This window comes from Otolemur garnettii, unplaced genomic scaffold (assembly GCF_000181295.1).
Source record: "Otolemur garnettii isolate 467f Iridium unplaced genomic scaffold, OtoGar3 scaffold00021, whole genome shotgun sequence".
Lineage (NCBI taxonomy): Eukaryota > Metazoa > Chordata > Mammalia > Primates > Galagidae > Otolemur > Otolemur garnettii.
Window position 1 is genome coordinate 20837302 of NW_003852416.1, and position 12246 is coordinate 20849547.

Consider the following 12246-nt stretch of genomic DNA (forward strand, 5'->3'; position numbering starts at 1 on the left):
ATAGCTTTAGAAGAGGTACAATTATGTTTGACTGTACGTAAATTGGGAGGTAAAATAGAGCAATTTGGAGCCAAAATACCCACCATGGAGGATGACTACAGAATATTAACCAGCAGATTACTTCCCAGGGCAAGGAAAAGGAAGGGGCCTTGCCACAGGTTTACATATATTACATAAATATATATTTTTTTAATTTTTGGCACAGAGCCAGACATTTATTTATTTATTGCAGTTTTTGGCCAGGGCTGGGTTTGAACCTACCACCTCCGGCATATGGGGCTGGCGCCTTACTCCTTTGAGCCACAGGTGCCACCTCATATTACATAAATATTTCTAATCATAAAAATGAGGTGAGGCACCTGCAGCTCAAAGGAGTAGGGCACCGGCCGCATACACTAGAGATGGTGGGTTCAAACCTGGCCCAGGCCAAAAACTACAAAATAAATAAATAAATAAATATATATATATATACATACTGAGCATTTCATATCAGAAAAGACCAATGAACTGTAGAAAGAACTTCTACAAAGGAATTAAAAAGTCTAGCTGAGTGTAGTGAATCAAATCTGTAATCATAGCACTTTGGGAGGTTGAAGTGGGAGGATTGCTTAAGGCCAAGAGTTTGAGACCAGCTTCAGCAACAGTCAGACTTAGTCTCTACAAAAAATAAAAAACTTAGTCAGGCATGGTGACTGACACCTGTAGTCCCAGCTCTTTGGGAGGCTGAGGTGAGAGGATCACTTGAGCCCACAAGTTTGATGCTGTAGTGAGCTATGATTTATACCACAACACTGTAGCATGGGCAATAGAACAAGACCCTGTCTCAGACAAACACACAACTACAAACCCTAACACCTCCATGCATAAGATGAACATATAAATGGATAATTTAAAGGAAATAAACCCACAAATGGCTGTTAAATATGTAAGTATTATGCTTAGCCTCAGTAGTATAAGAGAGTACAATTGGATACACCATTTTTACCTAACCAATTAGCAAACATCAAAAAGGTTGATAATAAAAGTTTTGTGAGACTGAGGGAAAATCTGTATGGAGGACAGTTTATACTATCTATAAAAATTTGGGGCCAGGCACAGTGGTTCAAGCCTGTAATCCCAACACTCTAAGGGACCGAGGCGTGAGGATCACTTGGACAGAAGTTGGAGACCAATATGAGTTGCGATGAGACAGTCTCTACTAAAAAAAAAAAAAATCAGCTGAGCATGGTGTCACATGCCTTACAGTCCCAGCTACTCAGGAGAACAAGGCAGGAAGATTGCTTGAGCCCAGGAGTTTGAAGTTGCAATGAGCTGTGATGACACCACTGCACTTGAGTAGTGGGGGCAATAGATCAAGAGACCATCTCAATGTTCATTTATCCTTAACTCAATAATTTCATTTCTAGGAATTTATCCTGCAGACACACTTCTATGGACAAAGCTATTTATTGCAGCACTTCTTATGACAGCAAAAGATTAGAAACCACCTATATTCTTCTCATGTAAGACACATAAGTTATGGTACATCCAAATAACAGCATTATTTTAAAAAGAAGCACACCTCTTGCTGGACTGAGCGGGTTGCCTCCTGTTACAGAGGAGGGGACTCACTTCATCCCCGCTTTTTGATGCCTTTACATTTAAAAATCATATTCTCTAAGATCTTCCACCTAGATACTTAAGCCTTAAAGCCTTAGCTTTTTGTACAGTTTAACTCTTTATTTTTTCCCCCTTCTTCTCAATAATAAGAGTGTGGATCCAGCTTATCCTCAAAGCCTGCCTTGCTCCAGTGCTCTTGATTCTAGGGACTTCCCACCAATGCCTATGATCTGTAGGCCTGAAGAAAATTATCCACTCTTGCAAATGTCTTCTGCTGAGATCCCCCTCACAGAGACTATCTCTTCTTTTCCTTCCTCCATGGATCTACTTATTCAGGACAACCCTGACTCTTCTGCCAGTCACAAAGTAAAACTACCCACTTCTGCAGAGAAGAGTGTGGTGAAGGAGAAAGTCCAGGTCAAAAGCAGATCAGAACCATGTTCTCTCTCACTCAGCTGTGTGTGCTCAGTGATAGATTTCAAAGACAGGAATACCCTAGCCTCCAGCAGATGCAAGAACTTTCTAACATCCTGAACCTTAGCTATAAACAGGTTAAGACCTGGTTCAAGAACCAGAGAATAAAATCTAAGAGGTGGCAGAAAGCCGAGCAAAGAATAGCAACCACATGCCTCAAAGGTCTCAGCACTACCGAATGCCCAGGACTCTTCCTACCACCAGGGATGTTCACCAGATGAACACATCTGGAAACCTTAAAGGGTGGAGCAACCAGACCTGGCACAGTCAACACTGGTGTACCTGAGGCTGGAGCATTTGTTCAGTAACTACAGAGAGCAATCTCTGCAGTCCTGCCAGAGAACCTAGCATTCCACATGCAGACGAACATTTTCAGAAAGCAGGGACTTAGACATTCTATTTATTGCCACTCTTTCTGAAAATTTTATTTGAGGCTATTCTCCAATAGAAAGGATCCAAGAAATCTGGCGGCATCAACATGTAAAATGTAAAATTGATAGCAGATTATTTTTAGGTATAAAGGTAATGGATAGATTAAGAACTGAAAATAATCATATATAATAAAAAGACTGAGAAAAAGATGGGGGAAAAGAAAAGGAAGGTAAATTCCTTGTCAATGGGCTAAATCTTTATCACGCACAGGGGCAGAAATAGACCTTTTTGAAGTTGATAGATTAAGAAATACAGGTATAAACACATTATTTGTGGATATGAAGGTAATCATCAGAATAATTTAAAATAGGGGCCTTAGAGAAGAAGGCAAAAAAGTAAAATATAAATTACAAATGGGGTGGTGGTGGGATACCATTGTATGAGGGACTTTATCTAACAAATGCAATCAATGTAACCTAATTCTTCGTACCCTCAATAAATTCTGAACAATAAAAAAAAATTAAAGAGATTTACAAAAATGTAAAAAAAAAAATTACAAATGGGACACTTTGGGAGAGAGGGACAATATGCAGGAGAAGGTTAGAGAGACCCTGGTTTCAAGGCTATTTCTGAGGCCTTTTAATCTCTTTTAGTTCCAAGCACTCACTGTGCCAAAGCACAGTGTATTTGGGTGCCATTTTCTGAGTTCCAACATCAGAGTCTAGTTTTTTGTTTTTTTTTCTTGAGACAGAGCCTCAAGCTGTCGCTCTGGGTAGAGTGCTGTGGCTAACAGCTCACAGCAACCTCCAACTCCTGGGCTCACGCAATTCTCCTGTCTCCACCTCCCAAGTAGCTGGGACTACAGCTGCCTGCCACAACATCTGGCTATTTTTTTTTTTTTTTTTTTTGGTTGCAGCCATCATTGTTGTTTGGCAGGCCCGGGCTGGATTTGAACATGCCAGCTCAGGTGTATGTGGCTGGCGCCTTAGGTGCTTGAGCCACAGGTGCAGAGCTACAGAGTCTAGGTCAGGCGTCCTCAAACTATAGCCCGCGGGCCACATGCAGCCCTTTGGATGTTTTTGCCACCGCTGCCTGTCCTGCTTAGCAGCCGACTTGTCCCAGGCCTGCAGTCCAGCCCTTCAACGGTCCAAGGGATAGTGAACTGGCCCCCTGTTTTAAAAGTTTGAGGACCCCTGGCTAGGTTGCTAAAGAAGTTGGAAAACTAGACTGCAGGAAGGCCTTTGTGGGAGGCCATCCAGCCAGCCCCACTGTCTTTCTTACTTTCTTCTTTTTGTGGCTCAGTCACCATCCTGGAGAGCAGGTATGTGACTGCTGGCACTGGGGAACAACTTCTGCAACTTTCTAAGAATCAGAACTCCAGACATTTGCAAAACTAAAAAAGAATTAAGTCACATCCTTGAAAAGAATGAAAGTCTTAAATGAATTCGGAGGTTTCAATTTTAGTTAATTTTTCTTTTCCTGTTTTGTTTAGTTTTGAAGGGACAGGGTCTTGCTATGTTGCCCAGGTCCTGAACTCCTGGCCTCAAGTGATCCTCCTTCCTCAGGCTCTGAAGTAGCTGGCACACACCACTGTGCCCAGTGTCCTGTCTTTTTCTCTCTTTCTAACCAATGTAAAAAGCTTATTCAAGCAATTTTTTCATACTGTCAGAGAGCTGCTAAATTGAAAGAAAAATGTTCAAAAGCTTCTAGCAACTGTAGCAACAGATTGCTAACATTTCTATGAGAGTCATTAGGATTCTTTCCCCTGTATTCTACTACTACTACTAATGATACTAATACATAATAAGATCAGGCGTGGTGGCTCATGCCTGCAATCCTAGCACTCTGGGAGGCCAGGGCAGGCAGATTGCTTGAGCCCAGGAGTTTGAACAAGCTGGAGACCCCATCTATAAAACTAGCTGGGCATTATGGTGGGTGCATATAGTCCCAGCTACTTGGGAGGCTGAGGCAAGAGGATCTCCTGAGGCTAAGAGTTTGAGGTTGCTGTGAGCTATGACGCCACAATACTGTACCAAAGGTGAAAAAGTGAAATTGTCTCAAAAAACAAACATAATAATAGTAACAATAAAGGAGTCAGAGGGTCTTACTGGGCCTAGGAAAAAAAATGAAATACTATATAAGTAGAACTCCAGAGAATGTGAGTAAAGGTACATAGATTATTAGGAAAAATAAAAAGAAGATAATACAGAAAAAGAAAAAGATAATACATAGCTTTTATTTTTCTCAATGAGATTGGGTTTAAAAATGTTAAATACAATGTGGCATATTCAGCCACAATGGAATAATAATAATAATGTTCAGCCATAAAAAGAAATGAGGTACTGACACATGTTACAACATAGATAAACCTTGAAAATATGCCAAGTAGAAGAAGCCAATCAAGAACAAACACATGCTGTGTGACTCTGTTCATATGAAACGTGTAGAATAGAGAACTCACAGAGACAGGATGGACATTAGTGGTTGTATAGGGCTAGAGGAGTTGAGGAGACAAGAGGTTAAAGAATTTCTTTTAGAAAGATTAAAAATGTTTAAAATTGACTATGGTGATAGGTTACATCTATCTGTGACTATACTAAAAGAAAACCTGAATTGTATTTAAATGGGAGAATTGTATGAATTACATCTTAATAAAGTATTTTTTAAAATTACCCAATAGCCTATTTAGGCAGTTCCTGGGTTACAAACCAGATAGATTCTGTTGGTTGTCCTTATGTTGAATTTGTATGTAAGTGGGAATAGGTACCTTTATCTATCACCTGTAATAGCCTCTGTTTGTAAGCACAAAATGTATGTCTGTCAGATGTTTATAACTTGGTACTGCCTGTATTTGGATGGAACAGTGGTTTGCTCATTACCCAGCCTCTTCTTAGAAATGCCAACCCGCCTCTAGATCAATTCTAACCTCAAGCTCTGACTCATTTTCAAGTGTACTGATCATGTTGTTCAATGTTCAGAGTCTAACATATTTGGTTTTTTTTTTTATTGTTGTTGTTTTGAGACAGTCTCACTCTGTTGCCCAAGCTAGAGTGCTATGGCATCAGTCTAGCTCATAGCAACCTCAAATTCCTGGGTTCCAATGATCCTCTTGCCTCAGCCTCTAGACTAGCTGGGTGCCCACCACAACACACAGCTAATTTTTCTATTTTTGGCTGGCCCAGGCCAGGTTCAAACCCACAACCCTTGATGTAGTGGCTGGTGCTTTAACCACTGTGCTATGGGCCCCGAGCCAATTTTTTCTATTTTTAGTAGAGACTGGGTTCCACTCTTGCTCAGGCTGGTCTTGAACTCCTAAGCTCAAAAGAGCCTGCTGCCTCAACCTCCCAGAGTGCTAGGATTACAGGCTTGAGCCACACTTTGTTTTTACAAGTGGGTCTCTGCTATGTTGCCTGGGCTGGTCTTGAACTCCCTGGCTCTAACACACTCTTATTTAGCCCCTATTCCTAGAATGCTTTTAACATCAACATTCAACAAATGTTGAATTCAACCTGAGCAAGCACTTGATCCATGGTAAGTCCTGTGGTGGGGACTTAGGTCAACAAGGGAGACAATGACTCTGCCCTGAGCTATTCAGAGTCTGACAAAACCCACTCCAAGCTCCCACCTCAGAATATCAAAATGAAGTCTACTTTCTTTGACCAACCTCTTTTCTCCCTTTTTGGATTCTAGGTACCCTGGAGTCATTATTATATATGCTAATAGAACAATGGAATTTAATTTGCCTTTCCAGTAACCAATTTAAAGATCAGGACAGACAAAAAAAAAATCTAGTGAAAGGAAGCAGATGGTAGATCTACAAGCTTAATCACCCTCCCTGAGTGAGTTAATGTAGCTGGCTGGGGGCTACTCCCCTCCTGGCCCTTCCTGAGCCTCTTCTGCACTGCCCTTATCCTTTTCATTATTTCCCTACTCAGGCTTGTCACTGTGGATACTCACCCTTCCTCCCTGCACTGTGGGTTACCATCCTGACTCATGGAATACTCTGGGAAAGTGCAAACCCTATTTCAGATCTAAGTTTTGGAAGGCAAGTGATGGTTGGATTGCCTCAGTGGTACAGAAGATACATCATATATGGTAGTTCATTTTTATCCCTAAGTGAGTGCCAATTGAATTATCTCCTGATTTATTAGAACAGCTTAAAGACAGTGATCTAGTGTTAAATTCTCAAATACTCAAAAGATAATAACAATTTGATCAATTTCTTACTATTTGTTGTGTTCAGGGAACCCAATAGTCATAAGAATTAAAAGTCACTATTTTTATGCAAAAACAAAGCTACTTTGATTAAGAAATACCATAAAAGGGCCAGTGAGCTTAGGGTTAGTGAAGAGAAGGGCCCTTAGAGCATGGCTCTACCTTTGACAGCAGCACTGAGAAAGCTGGTTAAAGATAGGGAAGAGGACACTAACCACCAAGAAAATGTCTCTACTGTGCACCAAGGAATACCTGCTGAGCAAGGTAGAGTTTGGTTACAGCTGATCTCTGTGTCCGGGATCTGTACACATGGAGGAGCTGCCAAGGGGCCAGGAGCCAAAGGAAGCCCAAAGGGATCCACACCAGAACAGTTTGCTCAAAACAAAGTGGCAGGTCTGCCTTCGGGCTATCCAGGAGCGAGGAATTCTGGGGACCAAAAAGGAAAGATTGTTGGATACATGCATTTTTTGAACACAGAAGACTGTCCCTCAGTACACTCCATTGCTTCCAAACGATTTTGACTCAACTCCATAGCCATACCCTTTCAACTATCTGTATTTCTCTGTTCATTCCCGTTGGTACAGTTCACCATTTAATGACACTTAGTGCCTTTTCTGGCCAACCCAACATCTAAACACCTGTCTTCCTATGTTCTAAGTAAATTTCTGTACTAACTATTCTAAGGAAACCTCACCACTGCATTTGCCAACTTGCAGGAAGAAGGACTATTCCTCAGTCCAAAGGGGAGAACAGTTCACTGGGATATAACAAGTTGTTTTTATCCTAGTTTTTATCACTAATTGAACTCCCTGGCAGATGTTCAAATCTGTAGGCACCAAAGAAAGATAAAATGCTTAGTCATACTGAGACTTTTAACTTTCTCTGGCCCAGAGAGCTTCTAGGGAAGCCCAGAACTAGGAAGGCCTAGCCAATCTCAGCAAAGCAGCAACACAGCACTGTTGGGCAGAAGACTTCCTCCAACAAGCTCTGTGTCAGTCATTGCATTCTGCAATAAATGAAAGTGTCTTGGTTGTGTGTGAAGAGACGCCAGTTCTTATATTTTAGTCACACAAGGGTAGATTTTTCTTTTTATAAATATTTTAAAACTGTTTTATTTGACCATTCACGCAACTCTTTAAAAAAATGTTTGAGATGCCCTGACCAAGATAATTCACCAGATAATCTTAGACAAAATTCCCAAGAAGTGGCCTCTGAAGATGCTCGAGGCTAGGCTGGGCATGGTGGCTCACGCCTATAATCCTAGCACTCTGGGAGGCTAAACCAATGGACTGCCTGAGTTCAGGAGTTTGAGACCAGCCTGCGCAAGAATAAGACTAAAAATACTATTAAAAATAGAAAAAGTAGCTGGGCATGGTGGTGCACTTGTGTAGACCCGGGTACTGGGGAGGCTGAGGCAAGAGGATTGCTTGAGCTCAAGAGTTTGAGGTTGCAGTTTGCTGTGATGCCAGGACACTCTATCCAAGGCAACAGAGTGAGATTGTGTCTCAAAAAAAAAAAAGGGCAGCACCTGTGGCTCAGTGAGTAGGGCGCCAGCCCCATATTCTAAGGGTGGCAGGTTCAAACCTGGCCCCAGTCAAACTGCAACAAAAAAATAGCTGGGCATTGTGGTGGGTGCCTGTAGTCCCAGCTACTCAGAGGCTGAGGCAAGAGAATCACCTAAGCCCAGGAGTTGAAGGTTGCTGTGAGCTGTGATGTCACAGCACTCTACTGAGGGCAATAAAGTGAGACTCTGTCTCACAAAAAAGATAAAAGTTGATGCTGGGGGCTAGTAAGCCTTATGTTCCTGTAGAACACATGCCTGCCCAGCCTTAAGGGCCCAGGGTATCTCTAGCAAATGGATGCTGCCCATGTGCTCTGCTCTGTCATTCCTGTTCCTTTCAGCTCTACATAAAATTATAAAACTTTAGAATTCAAAAGAATCACCTAAAATACTTACTTACCTTATGTTAATTACCCACTGTGATTCTGATGCTCATGGTAGAAGTTTGCAGAGGACACATTTACATTAAGATCACAAAACCCAAAGTCCTTTCTTGTTTTCTATTCCTTTCAATCATTTGATACTGTCAACTGCCCTCTTTCTTGAAATTCTCTGCTGTCTTTGAATACAGAATATTATACTATTCTTGTTCTCCCTCTCAGCTGTGCCTCTTCCTTTCATTTTCCTCTAAAAACAGTATTGCCTAACTCTACTGGTTCAAAAATTATTTCAGTGCTCATAATGCCCAAATTTGTGTCCCTGGCCTCAACTTCTAGTCCATGTCATTAGTTGCCAGTTCTTCTAGAACACATCATTATCATTTCAACAAGATGCAATCATGAACCTACTCTTACTCCTACCCACAAACCATACAATTCCCCTTCCTAACACTGATGAAATTGAAAGATTTTCCCCTATTTTTCTTTAGTGAAAGAGAAATTTTGTATCTAGTCCAAGAAAAGAGTTGGAGATACAATAGACACATATTAGAGAATAAATTACGTTACATTTCCCCCAGATATTGTATTTCCCAGAGACACTATGAATCGCCATTTCTAAAAAGCCTGAGCCTTAGACCAACTGCACATCTAACTTTTCTTGTTTTTTTGGTGGGGGGAGGGGAGACAGAGCCTCATTTTCTCACCCTTGGTAGAGTGCCCTGGCTTCATAGCTCACAGCAAACTCAAACTCTTGGGCTCAAGAGATTCTTTTGCCTCAGCCTCCCGAGTAGCTAGGACTACAGGCACCTGCCACAATGCCTGGCTATTTTTAGAGACAGGGGTCTCACTCTGGCTCAGACTGGTTTGGAACCTGTGAGCTCAGGCAATACACCTGCCTCAGCCTCCCAGAATGCTAGGATTACAGGTGTGAGCCACTGCACCCAGCCTCTTGTTCTTGTTGAAGACCACTCTAAGCTAATCTACCACCTGTTCTAAGTCTGAAAAGAGTCAATAGTGAGGATACATGTTGGTTCTCACCCAAAATGTAGAGTTGCAGAATTTCTCCAGCATGATTCCTGAAGCACTTCCGGAATGAAGATTCTTCTAAGACTGTGCTATTCCTTCACTACTCTTTATCCTGAAGAAGGTGGAAGGGGAGTAGCAATGTGTTATCTCCCATTCTGATGTTCTGCTCTTTCAACTAAAGGCAGATCTTCTGACCTTTCATCCCAACAATTTAATAGTTAACTTTACTTAGATGCACAATGATATCATCCCAGTGGATATACATGTGACTAAACAGCCTCAGGCACAGATAGACTTAGCAGTTTCCAAATACCAGAAGCCTCTGTAGGAGTGGCTGCACATGAAAGGAAGCATGACAGATGTTAACAAAGCTGGCTGACAAATCAGGAGAGCAGTGACCTTTCATTCTCCTAAGGATGGATTTCCTACAAAGTGCAGCATCAGTGGAGGGACATGTACCCTTAACTGTGAACTTTCACTTCTATTTTAAGGTCTTAGAGAATGAGAAATAGCCTATTCTTTTAGAAATGTGAAATAGCCTTGGATTTTTTAAAATTAAATCATTGCTATGTACATTAATGCAATCATGGGGTAAAATGTGCTGGTTTTATATACAATTTGAAATATTTTCATCAAATTGGTTAATATAGCCTTCATGGCATTTTCTTAGTTATTGTGCTAAGACATTTACCGTGTTTCCCCGAAAAGAAGACACTGTCTCATATTTATTTTTTCTCAAGAAGACACACTAGGGCTTATTTTCAGGGGATATCTTCCTCTCTGCACCGAAATGCATGGCATGGCTATGTAGATATTCTGCATAGCCATGACCATCACTAGGTCTTATTATCGGGGTAGGGCTTGTATTTAACAAATGCATAGAAAACCTGCTAGGGCTTATTTTGGGGGTAGGTCTTATTTTCGGGGAAACACGGTATATTCTACACTTAGTTAATTTCGCATTACCCTTGTAAGATGCACTGAATGTGTGATCCCACCAATTACTCTCCCTCCACCCATCTTCCCCCCCTCCTCCCCTCCCCTCCTTCTCCCCTTTCTCCTTCTTCTTAGGTTATAATTGGGTTATAGCTTTCATATAAAGCTATACATTGGTTTTATAGTAGGGCTGAGTACATTGGATACTTTTTCTTCCATTCTTGAGATACTTTGCTAAGAAGAATATGTTCCAGCTTCATCCATGTAAACATGAAAGAGGTAAAGTCTCCATCTTTCTTTAAGGCTGCATAATATTCCATGGTATACATATACCACAATTTATTAATCCATTTGTGGGTTGATGGGCTCTTGGCCTTCTTCCATGACTTAGCAATTATGAATTGGGCTGCAATAAACATTCTGGTACAAATATCTTTGTTATAAAGTGATTTTTGGTCTTGTGGATATATACCTAGTAGAGGAACTGTAGGATCGAATGGCAGGTCTATTTGTATATCCCTAAGTGTTCTCCAAACATCTTTCCAAAAGGAATGTATTAGTTTGCATTCCCACCAGCAGTGCAGAAGTGTTCTCTTTTCTCCACATCCATGCCAACATCTCTGGTTTGGGGATTTTGTGATGTGGGCTAATCTTACTGGAGTTAGATGATATCTCAAAGTAGTTTTGATTTGCATTTCTCTGATTATGATTAAGGATGACGAACATTTTTTCATATGTAGGCCGTGCACCTGTCTTCTTCAGAGAAGTTTCTCTTCAAGTCCCTTGACCACCCTGAGATGGGATCAGTTGTTCTTTTCTTGCTAATACATTTGAGTTCTCTATGAATTCTGGTTATTAAACCTTTGTTGGAGACATAACCTGAAATATCTTCTTCCATTCTGAGGGCTGTCTGCTTGTTTTGTTTACTGTGTTCCTGGCTGTGCAGAAGCTTTTTAGTTTGATCAGGTCCCAGTAATGTATTTTTGGTGTTGCTTCAATTGCCCAGGGGCGGGGGGGGGCGGTCCTCCTCATAAAATCTTTGCCCAGGCCAATTTCTTCAAGTGCTTTCCCACCCAGTGGATATACATGTGAGTAAAGAGCCCCAGGCACAGGTAGACTTAGCAGTTTCCAAATACCGGAAACACTTTCTTCTAGCAGTTTTATAGTTTCATGTCTTAAGTTTAAATCTTTAATACAGTGAGAGTCTATCTTAGTTAATGGTGAAAGGTGTGGGTCAAGTTTCAGTCTTCTATAGGTGGCCAGCCAGTTCAGCACCATTTGTTAAATAGGGAATCTTCCCCACTGAATTTTTTAAATTGGCTTGTAAGTAGCTGAGTTCATCTCTTGGTTCTCTATTCTACCTCTCTGTTTTTGTGCCAGTACCATGCTGTTTTGATCACTATTGATTTATAGTATAGTCTGAGGTCTGGTAGCGTGATTCCTCTTGCTTTGTTTTTATTTATGAGTAATGTCTTGGCTATTTAAGCTTTTTTCTGATTCCATATAAGACGAAGTATTATTTTTTCCAGATCTTTAAAGTATGACAGTGCATAATTGCTAGGGCACGGAACAAGCCTAAATGCCCATCGATCCACAAATGGATCAATAAATTGTGGTATATGTACACCATGGAATACTATGCAGCCCTAAAGAAAGATGGAGACTTTACCTCCTTCATGTTTA

The 12246-nt window shown here is 41.1% G+C and overlaps 1 protein-coding gene and 1 pseudogene across 1 annotated transcript in view; one reads left to right on the top strand and one right to left on the bottom strand.

Moving 5' to 3' along the window:
* ABCC2 (ATP binding cassette subfamily C member 2) overlaps nucleotides 1-9815 on the bottom strand; it is a 75529-nt gene extending 65714 nt beyond the window's left edge. Inside the window, exons 1-2 of the mRNA XM_012803661.2 lie at nucleotides 9640-9815; nucleotides 6913-7086 (exon numbers count right to left, since the gene is read on the bottom strand). Of these exons, the coding sequence (XP_012659115.1) occupies nucleotides 6913-7086; nucleotides 9640-9672 (207 nt within the window). The 5' untranslated portion in view covers nucleotides 9673-9815. The remainder of the gene's footprint in view (nucleotides 1-6912; nucleotides 7087-9639) is intronic.
* On the top strand, nucleotides 346-2929 carry LOC105886731 (annotated as a pseudogene).
* Nucleotides 9816-12246: the final 2431 nt, after the last annotated feature.